At 40.7% G+C, this 17,509-nt stretch overlaps 1 protein-coding gene across 12 annotated transcripts in view; it reads right to left on the reverse strand.

The window, feature by feature from the left end:
* Window positions 1-3,810: 3,810 nt before the first annotated feature.
* PBRM1 (polybromo 1) overlaps window positions 3,811-17,509 on the reverse strand; it is a 60,831-nt gene continuing 47,132 nt past the window's right edge. For 6 of the 12 annotated variants that reach the window (XM_071813088.1, XM_071813085.1, XM_071813084.1 and 3 more), the window contains 5 exons: window positions 15,098-15,256; window positions 11,105-11,260; window positions 8,657-8,727; window positions 7,247-7,463; window positions 3,811-6,909 (listed from right to left, as the gene is read on the reverse strand). In XM_071813088.1, the coding sequence (XP_071669189.1) occupies window positions 6,737-6,909; window positions 7,247-7,463; window positions 8,657-8,727; window positions 11,105-11,260; window positions 15,098-15,256 (776 nt within the window). In that variant the 3' untranslated portion in view covers window positions 3,811-6,736. The remainder of the gene's footprint in view (window positions 6,910-7,246; window positions 7,464-8,656; window positions 8,728-11,104; window positions 11,261-15,097; window positions 15,257-17,509) is intronic. The other 6 variants (XM_065845207.2, XM_065845206.2, XM_071813092.1 and 3 more) reach the window with 3 other exon arrangements.

Raw genomic sequence — 17,509 nt, forward strand, 5'->3', positions numbered from 1 at the left:
CTGATAGAAACTGCTCTGGCATCTGGTTTGTTTTCTTTCCAATGTGGCATAATTCTAACTGGATAAAAAGAGAGGTCAAACTTACTGCTCAGTGTTTACTCAGCCCACAGTCTTTGGAAAGTCATCCGTGCATCCAGGCTGCACCACCTGCAAGTGCTGGAGTTCCCAGTGTTGCTACTGTAACACTGAATCTGGCTGAGGGCTTGGTGGGGGGAAAGCCTGATGCATTTACCTGGTGCCAGGCACAAGTTCAGTGGCAGATGCAACAGCAGTCCCAGCAAACCTGAATTCTGTTTGCAGGACTCCTGTCTCCCGAAAGAAGGCAAACAGCTAACTGCTATATCCCGAACAGCTTTTATTTTACTCTTTAACAGTGACACTAACTCTCAAGTGCATGAGACCAGGTTGGTGACTGGTGCAGTATAATCGGTCAGGATCATATTTAATGCAACTGTTTCATTTCTGATAATGTGAATATGTTGAGGGTTCTGCAAAGGAGCCAATTCTTAAGTTCAGCCTAAAAACAAACCTGAGAGAGTTCATATATTAATACTTACATGCACTCCTGTGCTAACTCCTGACAGCTGCTTTACACAGGAGTTCTCATCAACTAAAGTGACAACAGCTGTTTGGAAGATGTCTTGGTGCAGGTACTCAACTTTCAAGCTGCTGTACTTTGTGTTGTGTCTTCCAAGGACCCGAACTGGAAGACTCGTGCTACTTGTGTTTTCAGAAGACAAAAAAACTGCCAGAGAATTAAAGATATGACTGTGCCACTGCATATTTTGACTGGACAGCATATTCATTACTTGGGGAAAAGCTCTATTTTGGAAGTAATAAGCTAAACTGTGACTTTGGTTCCAAGGTAGAGCTCAAGTTCAAACACTCACAAGCTGCTTTTTTGCAGTCACAGGTCATTCCACTGAAGTAAATCCCAACTGTAGCAATACATTAAATAATAGAGCGTTTAATAAAAAGCCAGATTTTGAGAACTGTTGAGCTTTAGCTCCATGTGTCTTTACTTTTTGAGCCTTTTTTGAGCTCTTTCCTGGCAGTACTTGGTTTCCATGGAACAAGTCAGTTTTTCAGTACTTTTTAAGAGCAAACTCCCTGCCCTAGTTCTCAGTACTCAGGAGCCTGGTACGAAAACTTCCTGTGGTTTTCCTTAGCACTCCTGTAATAGTAGCAGAGTCATGGTCCAATTTTTCACTTCAGAGCTCTTATTTTGCAGAACTGTTTCTGATGTGCAGAGAGCCAGGCACATCTGGAAGATACCTTAGGTGTCTCCAGCTCACTAAACAGGAAGTGAAAGACAGGCTGCAGTCGCTCACAAGAAGTTTGGTATCAGGGAGTTCTGTGTCACTGGTTTTTCTGACCAGTGTAGGAATAAAATCCTTCCCTGAGTTGGCATCGTATCATTTCAGACAACACAGATCTGTTATGACAGAAGGTGAAGGCTGACATTCAGAAGTTTGAATTGTATTCTTGATTCCATAATGTGTTTGCTAGTGCTGATCCTTCTGCATTCTTCAGTTTTGCCAGTCTCACTAACACTGGAAACAAGAGTAGCTGGAAGGCGCCAGTGCCTAGCCCATTCCAGTACTGAGCATGCTTGGGGATTTAGTATCCATTTTAATCTACACCCAGTCTTCAACAAGCATGGTCTTCATCTGGTTTCTCAGTTTTATCCTGGCTGACACCCAGTTCTGTGCTCTTTGCCTTCCTGTCTTCTTTGTGGCTCATGATTCCCCATTTCCTTCCCATCCTCCAGCTCCACCATCCGTCTGTTGTGCTGGTGGGTGATGGGGGGGAGGTGAGAACTCTCTGTGGCTTGGAGCCCGGCCCTGGGACACACCACCGCTTCTGTTTGGCACCACAGGAGCACGCCAGGACCACAGCTCTCGTTTTAGGTGCTGCTGAGTCCCTGCCAGTTCTGGGGTTGAGCACGTCCCTCCCTTCTTCAGGGAGTTAAGCTGGTGTCAGCCCAGACAGCAGCTTGGCATCTATCAACAGTGATCACACATGTTCACTTTACAGCACTGCAGCAGATTCTGAGAGTTTGCAAAGCATTCCTGCTGAAAGCTTTCCAAATCGTAGAAGTGAGGCCAGTATAGATACCAAGCATAGAAAATTTCAACTTGGTAAAGCAGCAGCAGTAAATAGTCATCTGTGAACAAACAGTGATTCTTGTGTGTGAGCACTGCTGCTCACCATTCCAGCACTTCAGACAATTTCACCACTGATTCAGAATGGTTTTGTGGAAAGAACAACCTGCTGTTGTTCACCCAAAACTGCTGCCTGCTGAAAGACCTGTCACAAGATAGGAAAGTACCGAAAAGAAGTTCTGGTAAAGCAAGCACATATGTGCTAAGCTTGTCCTCCTCCCTGGCACAGGGGTACAGTTTTGTCCCAGCTTATCAAGATTAAAAAAAAATAATAGTCACCTGTATGGGTGAGTTATTTCCTTGAGAGAGTAAGAGTTTTGCTCCCAGAATCATCCAACAGAAACTGAATTTGGGCACTCCCTGTAAACAGTTACACAGACTTCAGGAAGGATCAACTATCCTTCACCTTTTTTGACCGACGCTTTCATTGTGCTTATCTTAGCCTGACCTGAGCCACACTGGTTACTGGTGCTGCTGCGTAATTCAGTGCATCCTCCTCTGCTTCTTTTCCCGTCTCTCCCGCTGCCTCCTTTATCAGATGACAAGCTGTGCACTGGATTTCTGATCCCTCTTGGCACAGGAAGGACCAACCACAGGAGACCATCGGTTCTGCAAGCCCTGCCAGGGATGGGAATCTCTTTGTTCAGGATCACCAGATCTACTGCACTGCACCAACTGTCCATTTGTTTCTTCGTACAGCGGTCGAATTAAGACTCACTGGAAAATGCACTAAGCAAAAGGAATATGAGACTTATTTTATTAATTGGAAAATGTAACATATATCAATGAATCAGATCTCATTTCTTACTCGATGTTCAAAGTATCCAACCATTTTTGAAGTACCACTCTGATTTAATGCATTTGCAGTTGAGACGGGGGCTAAATATACCTACGATGTTCTTCGGTATCTCAAACTGAGCAAACCAGATGTGGAAGATGGTTAGAATTAGTCTCCTCTGTGCAAGTGCACCATCAAATTTTAGAAAGGTGGAAGCTCTGTAAAGCTGGTGGCCTGTGCGAGAGGCAGCGTTTATTCCCCAAGTCTGAGACATGAATGCGTGTTAATTAAATATAATGCTACCTGTCCTGTTGCTTTGTCTTTGTAAATTGTATGTCAGGGGCAGCCTGAGACTCGAGAGGTTGCTGTCAATTTTTCTTGCCATTTGTGGTTTTAAAGAAAGTTTATTGTCTGGTTTTTAATTTTATTGTGTAAAAGATGCTTTTTTCTATATTACTGTTCTAATTTCCTGTATTATACAGCTACATAAAAGAGAGTCTTGAACCAGGTTCTTTTCCAGTATGAAATTAAGGCTTGCTGTTTATTTTCAAAGCAATTAATGTGGGGACAACTGGCCCTGGCTGAATCTTATCATCTCCACTCAGCTTGTTCCCAATGCGTCACATATTTTTCAGGGTTTACTGTTCATGCTCCTTCTGGCTCGATTTTTCAACCATATTTTTCAGCACCACTATTCTTATCACCTACCAGGGACATTTTGCAATACACAGAACAAAATTAAAAGGATTCTTTACCCACAGACAAGCATGCGTGTACCCAAGGACTTGACAAAACCTGGATCTGCAACAGCCAAAATTCCTTGAAATAAAATCCTAACAAAATTCTTGATGGGACACTCAAACCTGGTTAATCCAAAACACTTTGCGAACTATTTTTATTCAAATTAAAAAGACTCGGGTAAACAAAGTGATGGTACATACATGTTATAAACCTGGTTAGCAGCTTAACCTTCAAAAGTACAAGATCTAATGAAAAGCCAAGCACGGATTAACCAGGTCCGAAAACATACGCTGAAAAAAAAAAAAAAGTCACCAACATCAACATTTTGAATTTTTACACAAACAGTAAATTTTTTCATGGAAGGGACTGAGGAAGAGAACAAATAATTATGGTCTCCAACTGGTTTATGAAAATACCAGTCCTAGATAATCTATTTTCCACTCTCACAGAAGCCAACCATTTCCCATACATACTTTATTTTAATATGAAAGTTTTGCCTATGCCAGTACAATGAGCGGCAGTGGAAAATAAATCAGGGGTTCAAACACCCACAAAGAGAGAGAAAGAGAAAGACAGACAGATGTCTTTTTTTTTTTTTCCTTTTTAACCAGTGTCAGAACACAGTTTCTTTTGCTGGTTTTGAATTCTACACTGCAGCCATTATATCCTAAATTTTACTGCAATTGACTGAAATGTCTCCGATACACAGAGACATGATTTTGAAATAAATAAACAAGGCTTAAGAGAATTGATCAGGGCCAGCCCAGCGGTAATGCTCTGAACTGCCTTGGGACGAGCCAGGTTTCGTTTGCACTTCCAGCCTCCCCCTCTTGGGCAGAAGGAGCAGAGCCCAGGGCAGGACAGAGCCAGCGCTGCACGTCTGCTCATCACTGACCAGCAGATAAATTAAACATCTGAGTTATACAGGCTCCAAAGGGAGTCCCATCCAGTCCTCAAAAGAAAAATAAATAAAACAATAACTTAACTAAAATCCATCCCAGGTTCTTTGGTGTCATTTTTGTTAATGCTGAGAAGAAGGAGAGTCTGGTGGTGTATTAGTACAATCCATGATAGTTCCAAATACTCAAAAACTAGGACTTGCTGCCCGATTCGTGTCAACATCCCATCTTTGTGGCTAAAGACTGCAAAGCCTATGGCAATTTAAACACATTTTAAGATGATACTGTATATATGGGGGTGGTCTAAGACTATTCCATTTCTACTTTATTAAATAAACTTGGTCATTTACAAAGGCCACTAAAGAATTTCTGTACCACAAGTTTGCTATTTGCAGAGTTCAAAATTCTAATTTCCCTATATGTTACGTAGCTTCATTTTCTTCACTTCCATTGCACATCTGACCTACACTGTCCTGAAGTGCCTACTTGTAATTACATGTTTTTCTGTGCAATGACTGGAGGATTGCAATAGGAGAGGGAGAGAAATTAGCTAGTAAAATTGAATAATCGTTTATACTTGCTCATGTCACTTCCCTCCATCAGCAAAACGGAACCCAAGTCATGCAAGTATTTGAAGAAAAATATTTAACCTTCTGCCAAATGCACTCAAATAAAAATGTTCTGTACTATTAGACTTCATCATTTCCACATGATGAACATCTCGAGGAGTAAGATGAAGTGTATCAGTAAATCAGTTCTTTTAGACTGAGTTGCAGTGACCACATTTCTGCAATTTTTCAAATTAATACAGGTTTACCAGTTACTTAATGCAATCCAAAACTACTAAATATTTTTCTAAATTTAAATACATGAAAGGCTTCACCTTTAAACAAATACATTTGAAACTCCAAAGGTTGGTTAGTTATGAGGACAGGCAAGTTTTTTGCAGAAGGCAGCCACAACCTTGAAATTTGGCAAGAGTCTATACCTACTTTACATAGCTAAAATAAAGAAAACCCAAACCCTCTAAAGGCTGCAATGCAAATACTCTATTTCTCCAACGTACTAGGTATGCTGAATTTACACATACCGTAGAGTAGTATTTTAAAGTTAATAAGTGTCATATTTCTCTCAAATTTGCATTGCAAAACTTTCATTAAGGTGAATCAATACACTTAAAGAAAGCATACAAAAATGTCTTCCAATGCCCAATCATTAACAGAATATGTGCGAACTCAAAAATATCGTGTTACTTTCCCTTGCAAAACAACCCAGCTTTCCTTCTCCTCTAACTTACCTTCCAAGAGCTCTACTGGTTCCAAGTTCTGCACATCTCTCCCACATGCAGCCACAACTGCTTAGGGAAGAAACTGCTCCATTCCCTGCTCTGTGTCAGGGACATCACAGAACCCCCAGAGCAGGTCACGGGACATGGAACGTTTCACCTTCTAAGGGCAGGCCAGCACACGTATTCTGTTACTGATTTAGGATCACAACGACCTTGGCTACACAATTAAATACCTGGACAGGACTGGATAAGATTAGAGGTAAAGACGCCCTTGTCCCGTCCACACTAGCACTTCCATGATTGCTGTGGCCCCCTCAGCTGCCTCAGTTTTGACTTGAAATGTCATTTTTCCCTTGCGTCAATGCACGTCTTACCTTTAGCTTCTTTTAAGAGATCCTCCCTGTTCCTATTCAAGCGAGATTTCTGCTGAAGTGGCTAGCACACACAAGCACATGTACACACATTCTTCTAAGATGTAAACTATGACTAATTTCACATTCCACTGTACCAATCTGTAAATACTTTGTTTTCTTTTTTCTTCTTTTATATAAAAACAATGGCATCAGATTCTCAGCAATAAAGTATAAGAAAGATGAATCCTTGACAGCACTTAACCAATTATGAAATCGCCTTTCAAACAAAGGAAACATATGCAAAAATCCGTGTATTTGATAAAGTCAACTTAATATAACAAAAAGTGAAATATGCTTATTAAAAGTGTCCTTATATAAAAATGGTCTTGCAATGTACAGTAAAATGCAATACAAATTATTGTTGGTTATCTCTCCCCACCCAGTAACTAAAACAGCTATTGTTCCACAAAACTCCTTATATGCCAGTATCAAAGAAAGAAGCAATTATGCAACTAAACATTTTCTATGTTGTAGGCCTGACGGATATTAAGGGTGTCTCGTAGCATCAAGTCTCGCAGACGCCATAGAGCATCGGCCATTGTGGTATGAGCCCCTTTACTTTTCAACCAGTGTGAAGGGAGTCGGCTCTCTTGTTCTTTCGATAAGTGTACATCTCGTCTTCGTGCTGGAAGGTGAAGAAATGGTCTAATTATCTACTGGCTTTGGTATTCACCACCATTTTTCTAGAAAAAGGCGAATATAACTATACAGCGTAACTTTTACCCCTAGTATTTAAGCACGCAATTGAATCTTAGATTTATACAACATCGATGGAATTAGTCTGCTGATAACATATACATATATGTATATATTCCCAGTCTGTTGATTTAACAATTACTTGCACGTTTACATTTTGTTAAGTAAACAGCAGTCTAGCACCTTCCATAGAAGAAAAAAATCATAATGGCTATGAAGAAGTGTGTTTCATCCGGAAACATCCCACTCTGTATCAAAAGCCTCACCTGCAAGGGTCTGGTCCCACTTGCTGATGCTGTTGGATTCAGCACTGAGCCCCTCAATGTACTTCAGATAGGCTTCAGAGTGGAGAAGCCTCTGTGTCTTTGGTGGAGGGGACACGAACATGGGAGTTGTGGGCTGCTGCATAACCGGCTGACTTGCGGGGCTCTGGCCGGGGTACGGAGGGGGTGCCTGCTGTCCCGGCGGGCCAAGGATCCCTATCTGCAGTGACAAAGTGACAGAGAGATCACATTAGGGGGAACTGCAGGGAAATCGCTTCACATCTGTGCATCAGGTCATCCTCATGCAATAGAATTTCAACACAGATTATGAGCAAAGGCAAAAGGATATTTTCCTGGAAGACACCAACTTCAGCCAGGGCGCTCTGGTGCAGTCACTGACACGTACAGAGAGAGGAAGCGCAAACAAACCATATTCATTGCTCATACTTCTAATCTGTGTAAACATACTCTGGTTACTATCACCATTTCTCCTCTCTCCTATTAACCTTAATCATTCCTTTTGCCTCCTTTTTATTTCACACTTTCTCTAATTTGATCAGAGTCCGTGTGGTCTGTGAAGTGCAGTGTTTCTCTCTAAAACTTCTAATCCAAATTGACTCTGATCCTTGGACAACTGGGATATTTCCACAGAATAAATGCTAGTTGCTGTCAGGCAAAAAATGCTGGCGCACACACACAAATCTGTGTCACACAGAAGAATTCCCACCATAATGATTAAGCAGCAGCATTGAGAACTCTTAGCACAGATATCCTGTGGTCTGGAGTAACTCAATGTCATGACATACACACTCTACTACTTTCTCACTTCTGTTTTTCTCTACACACGCTACCAAAAATCACATTTCACTTTATGATGCAAAAAATTAGTAAATAAAATTGGAAATGTGCTGAACACTTCATCTGTATTAATCACTGAGAAGGAACATCTGATAATCACTGTTATCTAAACTCACAAATTCTAAACTGCCAATGAACATCTGCTTTGTCAGTTTGTGAAACATGGGACACCCATCAATGGCTGAGAAAGCGGAAAGCATCCTCTCTGCATCACCCAGGTGTGCAAAACCTACATTATCAGCAGCTTAACAGTGTGTTGAAATTACTCGCCTTAGTCTAACAGAAGGAAAACGAACCAAAACACTGTCTTGCTTACACTGCAGAAGTTATCCCACTAGACAGAACCTAATTAGTCTAATAGCAATTCAACCAACAAATACAGACACACAGCCTGAGTGTAAGACATTAGCTGGTTCTAATCACATCAGTGTACATGTGGTTTGTGTTCTCCCTGGGAAAGGCCATGTGCATCCCACCTGCATGTCTTAACTGAGATGTTGTTCACATGCTAATCCAGAGCCTTAGAGCCTCATAGAACATGCAAAAATGACTCACCTGCTGTCCAAAAGGACTTGCTCCGGGTGCTGGAGTGCCTACCATGGGGGACACATTTTGGCCTATAACACCTATATGCCAAAATATAAAATTAAATTAGTGTTATTTCGGAGTAGTGGCAAATATGTCTTTGGTCTTCTATAGTAAGAATGTTTACTTTGATATCCTTTCTCACAGCTATTTTAAGTAGACGTGCAACATTTAACTATCCCATTCTCCCCAATAAAAACAAACACTTTAGAAATTTCTGAATGTAAAAAAAAGCCAACCTAACAACTACCAAACACTGATATGTGGCCTGGTGAATTAAAGAAATGCAAAGTGAATAATTTTTGTTTTGTTTTTTTCCACGTTACTTAGTGATTGCCTGGCTAAATCTCCTCATTTATAATACATGCCTCTGGCTTTACAGGATCTTCCTGGAATCCTTTCAGAAAGTAAATGCTGATTTGCTTTAGCAATGTTTAACATTTCCTTGTATTCAGGTTTATAAAATACATTGACAGCAAGAGCAAATCCAAGCCATTGCACAAATTCATCAGATCTCACTAACGTAAAATGCAACCTCCAGGTTAACCCTTATTTGTCTTATATACGAGACCAATGAACATTTGAAAGAAATTTTGAAAAAAATAAAAATCATTAGTTTTTCTCAAACATATTGAGGCTTTTCTTTGTTGCACAGAGTGCAGCAGAAAATACCCATGCCAGTCTTGCATACAAAAATTTACAAATCTAAATGAGTCATGTAGTTCCTGATACTTTACATACAGATGCTTTGGTCTGAAAGAATGAAAGTTATGTGTGCTCCTGATTTTCTTTCTATGTCACTTCTCATATTCATTCATTGGAAAAGCTGCAAACTAGCTGTGCTCTTCCTATGGGTTTAGTTTGCATGCAGATTTTTTTAATCAGTGACCAAAAGATGTGACCCTGCATTTTGCACACTAAAGTGTATTTCAGATGCATTTTCCATTTTATCACAGACCCCATTTTAAATGCGCCTGAACTAACAGCAAATCAGGAGTTGGAAAAACACTGCTAATACAAGTTGTACCAAAAAAAAAAATCTGTGCCATATTCCACAAAGCGAATAGGTCTGGAGGAGGGCACCCTCACCTTCCCATTGTCAGAGCACAGCTTCACCCTGAGCCCACCCAGCCTGATTCAGCACCACTTCACCTGTGGTCCTCCATTTCCAGGCATTATTTTTTCCCTAATCCATGTCCTCTCAGTTTGAAACACCATACACACAGCCCACTTCTCCAGTGACAAACACTCTTTAAAGAAATGCATTGTGCTGGATTCACCTCCCAAACATTTGTATTGGCTGATGCGTGCTAAGTGTCACAGACTGTTTTCCTGCTCCCTCTATGTGACATTACATTGAATCTTGCACACCAGCGAAGCTGCAAGCTGCATACCTAAAACTGATGTGTTTTTTTTTTTTAAAAAAGCAACAAACAACCAAGCAAACAAACAAAAAACAATTTACATATAGATAAAGTCTTAACAGAGCTTCTGATAAATGCAGTTGCAAGTGGGCAAGGGGAGGCAAATGAAACCACTTCCCTCCACTGCTTGTTTAACTGCTGAACGCATGGTATGCACTCTTTTAAATAGACACATGAGTTATCAGAGGTAAAAACTGAAAACATCAGTAGAAAACATGATGAGGGGGCAGATGAACATTTTTCCCCATAATTGGGACATATTAATGGCATTAACACAGGAAAAATGTTTATATTTCATTCAGCCTCACTTTTCATCAAAAGCGTGGCAAAAAAAATGAGCAAACGTGTAGTAGATACGCTCTGAAAAGCCAGTTCAAAATTTGGCCATAATAATAAACTTAAATCATCCTATCCCCAAATGTTTCTGGTTATTATTCCACTAATGAGGTTTAATCTGAACGCTGTTTTATAACAACACGTCAGTGGCCCAATGGCCATGGGGTCCTACATGATTGGGTTCATTTAAGTGCAGTCTGATTATTGGTAAACATTAAGAGACTGGAAGTATGGTAGCAATGACAGCGATAACTTTAATTTCTAAGCCCCCTTCAAGTAAGAAAAGGCAGAGTGGAAGGATGCTGTTCAAATGACGTAAGGACATGAACAGGCTGATTTCAGCTTTTCAGACCTCTGTTAAGCTCAAGAACAATTGTCGAGGTTTTTGGCTGGAGCAAAAATACTGCTGGAGCAGCATCATCAGCAGTTTCTCCAGTAACCTTTCCCTGCTGGTTTACTGGACATGCTGTTCTGTCAATGTGTTGCATATACCTCATATATTCAGCAGTGCATTGTGTGGTGCTGCAGCTAAACAAACCTGCAATGTTCAGAAACAAAAGCTATGACCAAAACAAACTGCAGATCATTTCTGTAACAACCGCTTAAACAGCAAGTACATGAACATGAAATAAGGAGGGAATGAGGATGACATTCTTACCGGGTGGTGGGATGCCTGGGATGCCTGGCATACCTGGCGGAAGTTGGTGGGGTGGGGGCACCCCTGGGTGAAGTGGCTGCATGCTGCCCATGCTAACAATGCCATCAACTGGGCCCTGCAAAGGTGGCAGCACCGGTGGATAGCCACTTATCATGCCTTGAAGGACACAACAAATTTCAAACATGCATCAATAACATGCAATATGGTCTACACAGTAAGACATGCACTATCCACAATAAACAAAAAAGGGTAAAAAAAAAAAAGCAGCATCTTTAGTACAGCAAGATGATACTATAATTAGTATATTGCAAAAATGGACGAAAATTAAAAATAAAAAAGTTATAAATATGAAACACTATACCTTTGATGAATTAGTATTTAGTGTATTTGTATGTTTCTCACGGGGCAATAAATGCTGAATATTCAGATATGTTAACACAAGGAACAAATTCAGCCACAACAAAATGTTACTAATGCAAGCAATTTTAATACAGCTTGAAGCTCTGCCATCTGCATACACATTACAAACACAACACTAACTACACAAGCTCCACAAACAGCCCTGCTGTGTGGGCAAGCTCAGAGACCAAGCCCGACTGGAACAAAAATAGAAACCTATACATTTTTCTGCAGTGCATATGCAAAACTAACACACAAAGGCCCTGCAACATTTGCATTCTTAAAACTAAAGGCAGTGACAGGGGTGATTTTTATTAAACTATCGTCAGTATGCACTAAGGAAGTAACTCAAATTTTAAATCTGACAGCACTGGATGTGCTGGGCTGCAGCAACTGACACCCACAGCACAAGACTGAAGGAGAAGGAATTACAAGGAGCATCTGCAGTCCCTCACAGAATTTCACAGACAAGGTTTTCAAGGTATCTATAGGAAAATCAATGATACGACAAAGATGGGCTTGTGTTGCTGCTCGTAACTTTAGTTTCCTGCACATAAGACAATTTAGAGCTTATTCTGGTTTTGGCTCAGGTTTGTTGCTGTCCATGAGGTGAAGCTACACAAGATAACTGCACTACGCTTATTAGGTCCTGGAACGTAACGTGCTTGTCCCTCAGCTGTTTTCATAGAAATGGATGCGTTGTCAGGCAACCAAGGAAAGGGGTTGGAAAGACAATGAAAATACGACAGAGGACAGAAGCAGATCTAGAGAGATGAGGCAAGGTTAGAAATGCAAAATTGCTGGGGCTTCTCTAGTCTGTTCCCAGAAACCACCTACTGAGTCTTTGCCACACGCCCAGTAACTCAGAAAAGAAACTTTCAGAACAGGGATTTCTGGACTAAGACTGGCCCAAACCTCACACCAGCTTTGACTGAAAACAAAGTTGTCATGAGCTCAGGATCGAAACAGATCGAGTAGCTCCAAAATACAAGCTAAATTTGTCATGTCCTCAGGAAGAGCTACAGAGGTGAGAAACCTGAAATTTCAAAAGCTTCACATGGAGTAAACAACAAGAAAATAAAGAACTGATCTCCCTCAAACTTTCATTTCCCACAGGAGACCTAATTGGCACTTATTAAATAAAAAGGTCTTAGGTATCTCTTTATTAACATAGTTAAATTCATATTTCTAATGGAAAGAGTAGAGGAAGAAAAACAACAAAAGCATCCCTAGAATAAAGGGCTTTCACTGTAGCCACTGCCTGGTACGTCCAGTGCACCGCAAGCTGCAATCGTGCCTTCAATGCATTTACATACACTTCCAAAGCTTACATACTGTGATACTGTGATACTGTGAAAACAAAATAAGACCAAACCTCCAACGAAACAAACCCATATTTATTGATCATGAAAGCTCATTTCTACACTTCCAAATCAAATACTCACTCAACAACTGGCTGGATTAAACAAAGTTGTCGTCAAATCTCCATGAGAAACCAGTTACTGTAGCTCATCACAAGGTTAAAAGAGCAGCTACTTTCATACCCCGTGTGTGAGTTACCCCTTTGATTTTAAACTAGTAAACATGGGCAAACTATTTCCAGCTCCCATGGCTGCGATCTACAAGGTCTTTCAAATTATTTGTTCTGCCATTTTTTACTGTAACAAAGTAAGATTATATAAACTTTCGCAATGCCTAAATTTACAAGAAACTACAGCGCTGAGCGCTAAGAGAAATGCGTCTCAGAGGGCATCCAGATTTCTTGGACCTGTGGGCCATGAAGAAGTTCTCTGAACTTCTGTGATGGAGAAGTTCTCTGAACTAGAGAAAAGCAACCAAATGATGGAGGAGGATGTGAAAGAAGTCTCAACAGAATAAGATACTTCTAAGTAAGACTTGTGGAAACCAAAAGATGAAAGACTGTGTTTTTCAAATGGGCCACAAAAATAGAAAGAGTTTGAAAAGATCCACTTGATCGTCCACTTTAAGGAAGGATTTCACAATGCCAAAGTGAAGAGATCTGAATGTTTAACAGCTTGAATAAGATGATGGCCTTAAATACAGGTTTGTTTTGAGGAGGCTGCCGCAGGAAGTAAGTTAGCATGTGTAGCGTGCAGAATGCACATTTTTTGGAACAGTTTTTAGAAAGTGTTAATAATAAGTACTGCTGCCCATCAACACCTACCTCCAAAAAACTGCAAAAGTGACTCAATGCCAAAAAACCAAGAACCAAACCAAAAAACCACACCACAAGAGGATGACGTTTCTACATAATCTAGATTGAAGCAGGTTATTTAAAAAAAGATCAGCATCACAGAACTTGAGTTTTGTTTTTTCTTAATATATATACAGAGATGTGCACACACACACAAACTGCAAACAGTTCAGAGGAAAATTATCAAGAAAAAAACCCCAAAACAACAACAAATGTGAAGTGAAAGAAGAATGCAACTCAGCGTAAACAAATGCTTTGTGATCTGGAGACCATGAAGCAAATAAGGAATGTGCCTTCAGTTTAAACATCCATACAGCATATTTACTGAAAAGGGATTTAGAGACCATGATGAAAAACGCTTCGGGCTGTCAGCTCTAAATATGGCTGCAGCCTGTGAGACGAGAAAGAAAAAGAAAAATGGCAAAAGAATAAATGGAATAATTGGAATGCTTTAAGGGAAAGTTAAAAAAAACCAACACAAAATCAAACAAAACAACCCCCAAAACTCCAAACAAAAAACCTCTGAATACTCATCTTTACCTACTCAGCACTATTTTGACCTTGACTGAAGTAATCAACTTATTTTAATCAGGAATGGGGAAAGGAAAACAAGTTATCACGTCACACCTATTCCATTTTCTCACCGATGTATGGCTGATTCCCACACAAGAATCTCCAGTGGACCACACAGTCTCCAGATCTGGTCCTGAAAATACTAACTCCAAGTATACTCCCTATGAACTCAAGTCCAGCTATGACTGGTCATGAGCATAACACCCAGTAAAAGGGACCTCATGGAAGAGTTCCCCAAGCTCAGTTCTATTCTAAAAATCACCTGATAAAACTGGCAATGCTGGCATTTCATGTTGGTTTCTGCAATGGCTCTAGATCCTAGTCTGCTCTGCTTACCAGTCTCTAATCAGCAATTCCATAAAACTTTTGCTTGGATTTAAAATCTGTTTGCCTCTCACCTTCCCGACAATAATAAAAATAAATAATTTTCCTCCTACTTTACCACTGCCACTGATGCTGCGTCCACTAGAAGGGTACTTAGCTCACTCCCCTCCTGCTGCAGCAGGGCTAAACACGACCTCTGCAAAGTAGAGTCAATAACCATAACTGCACACAATCAGAACAGCACTACCGCACAAGGAGGACCCTTCTTTCCTGCGTCTTCAACAGGCTACTCACTACCGGAGCAACTAATGTGGGTGGGACTCTCAGGCTACTGTTGTGGTTCTGTATACTCATCATGAAGAAAGACTGAAGAGGTTGAGCTTTTCCTTCCGTAAGAACAACGTGATCCCAGAGTGTTCAGAGTTATGAAGGGGGTTGATATAGTGGATGAGGAAAAAATGGTCATAGCTCCTACATTTTACCTGCAACGGGTGTCAACTGCTGATTGAGCATTCCCATTGGTGTTGGTGGCGGCACCACCCCCATAAGAGCCCCGACAGGAGTGCCTGCCCGGGGGGAGGAATTCTGCTGCTGTGCTGCTCGCTCTCTCTCCTGCTGCTCAGCAACTTTAGCTGCCCGCTCTGTAAAAGTATTTTAGATTTTCAGTTCTGTTTTGTAACCCAGAATTTCAAAATATTATCTGTTCATTAAAAAGGACTAGTCAAACACTGGCATAGTTTAGTCAAATATAATGTAGAACAGATGAATCTTTTTATACAGCATATGATTTGATTTCATGTGGCTGCAGCTAAGACTTTTAGAGAACCTTTCATGAAAAATATTCAACAAAGTTTTATCTTTTTCTTAAAAAAATAAAAATAAATATTAAAATAAAAAATTTTAAAAGTCAAATAACAGATTTGATAATAACACCAGTGTTACCAACATGAAGCAGCAGTCCAGCACTAGGCTCAGTCCGCACTAGGAAAACATGGCAAAATGTTCCCTCTTTTCACACCACTGGCTCAGCTAAACCAGTTACCGCCAAGGCCGGCAGCTGGCACAGACCCGTGACCGGCTGCTGCGGAAATTCTTACACACCATGTCTATCAGCCGCGCCTTCAAGAACGATGCAAGTAGCAGACAGCAGTGCCAGCTGCTGGCCCATTCATTCCTGGGCTCCCCATGTGTTTTACAACTGACGAAGCTGAAGAGTGGCGGCAAAGTTGGGAAGCATTTGCAAAGTTTCCCTAGTGTAGATAGGTCCTTAGTGTTTGGAACATAACAAGCAGCAGTTTGATGAACCAAAAATATTCTTCTCTGCCTCCTCCTGTCATTTTCCCCACTTTGTTCCCCTTTGAGATTGTTTTTTTCCTGAAGATGTCTAACTCACATTGTGCTGCTCACTGGAGGTCATGTGTGTCCTTTGCACGATGAATCTGGTCATTATCTCAAGTTTCTCACTGTGACTGCAAGAACAAAAGATCTACTGCAGGGGAATCTGACCAGAGGACAATTTTATATTAAGGGAGAGGCAAAGGGTCATGGGAAGAAGAAGAAAGAAAACAAAACAAAACAACACAACCGAACAAAAAAACAGCCGAACAAACAAAAAAAGGAGATTTACTGGATGCCCACTCAAGGTTCTTTGGGGACATGCAAGTTGCTGATTTCTTTACTCTGAACATTGTATCTGACTGACGCAATGAGGAACAACAAAGAATAAATGATGCAGCATACATCTCCAGCAATTTTTAATAAGTCAGTGCAGGGCTAGAAGTTCTTTGGCAGTTGGTGAAAGATGAAAACTACCACTAAAACAGCAATCAAGGTCCTCTGTCAAACAAAGCCTAAGAAGTTGTTCATCAAGGAGATTGTTATGCATCCTGCCAATGCCACTTGTTTTCTCTAGTATATGACTTCAAGAGTCTGTCACGCATTTGTCTCCTGTAGAGTCTGTTTGTGCAGCTTCTAGCACTGCTTCCATACACTGAAAGACCAGTTTAATTTCCAAAGGCATTTCCCTCCTCCTTTTCACTTCTGGCATTTCAGGAAGAGATGACGACGCACAGAAACTCCTAAATTTACTACAGGCAACTCATATGTGATTAAGCACAAAATACACAAGACATTTTAAAGTAGATCCTAAAGTAGAAAAATGAGATAATCCTCTTCAGAGCAGAGCAAGCATTTGGGAAGACGATGAAGCAGATGTTCTGACTCTCACATACTTTTGGCCAGCTAAAAAAAAAATGGTCAGACAAAAGCAAAATTCTGAAGACACTCTGATGAGTGAGAAATTAGTGTTAAGCATTCAGTTTTATCAGACTTGGGAGTGCTGAGCTTTGAAGAAGGACCTGAGGGTGAACAACACTTGAGGCTTTCCCTGCTCTCTATCCACGCTGTGACTGCCACAGAACTCACAGATGAAACAACACTGTCAAAGGTGGTGCCTCAAAGTTCAGCCGTGAGCATTCACCTTAATACTCAATACTAAACCCAAATTGTTTAGGCCAGGACTTGAGATCACTCAACATTTCTAACACATCTCAAGAGATGGGAAAGAGACCTTCTGGTTTGAACAGAGCTTTTCCCTAAAAGAGGCCTTTACCTCAATCCTGTGCACTACTGCATTTTATTTTGAGGAGTTTTCCCAGGGCAGTTAGCCATGTAGGCATTTCCAATGCAGCCTGTTCTTTGCTCAACTATTGCTAAAAAAGCGACTGTACATATACCAAATGAAATTTTCAATGTGTCAAAATGGATCTAAAATGCAAACTACTTTTCACCAGAACACAGAAAGGCACTTGTTCACTGCAGTGTCAAACCATGCCTGTTCCCTGCTCCCTGCTACACGGCCACGCAAGCCTGTGAATTCTGGCTCCTCACAGTGG

This window comes from Patagioenas fasciata, chromosome 10 (genome assembly GCF_037038585.1).
Source record: "Patagioenas fasciata isolate bPatFas1 chromosome 10, bPatFas1.hap1, whole genome shotgun sequence".
Lineage (NCBI taxonomy): Eukaryota > Metazoa > Chordata > Aves > Columbiformes > Columbidae > Patagioenas > Patagioenas fasciata.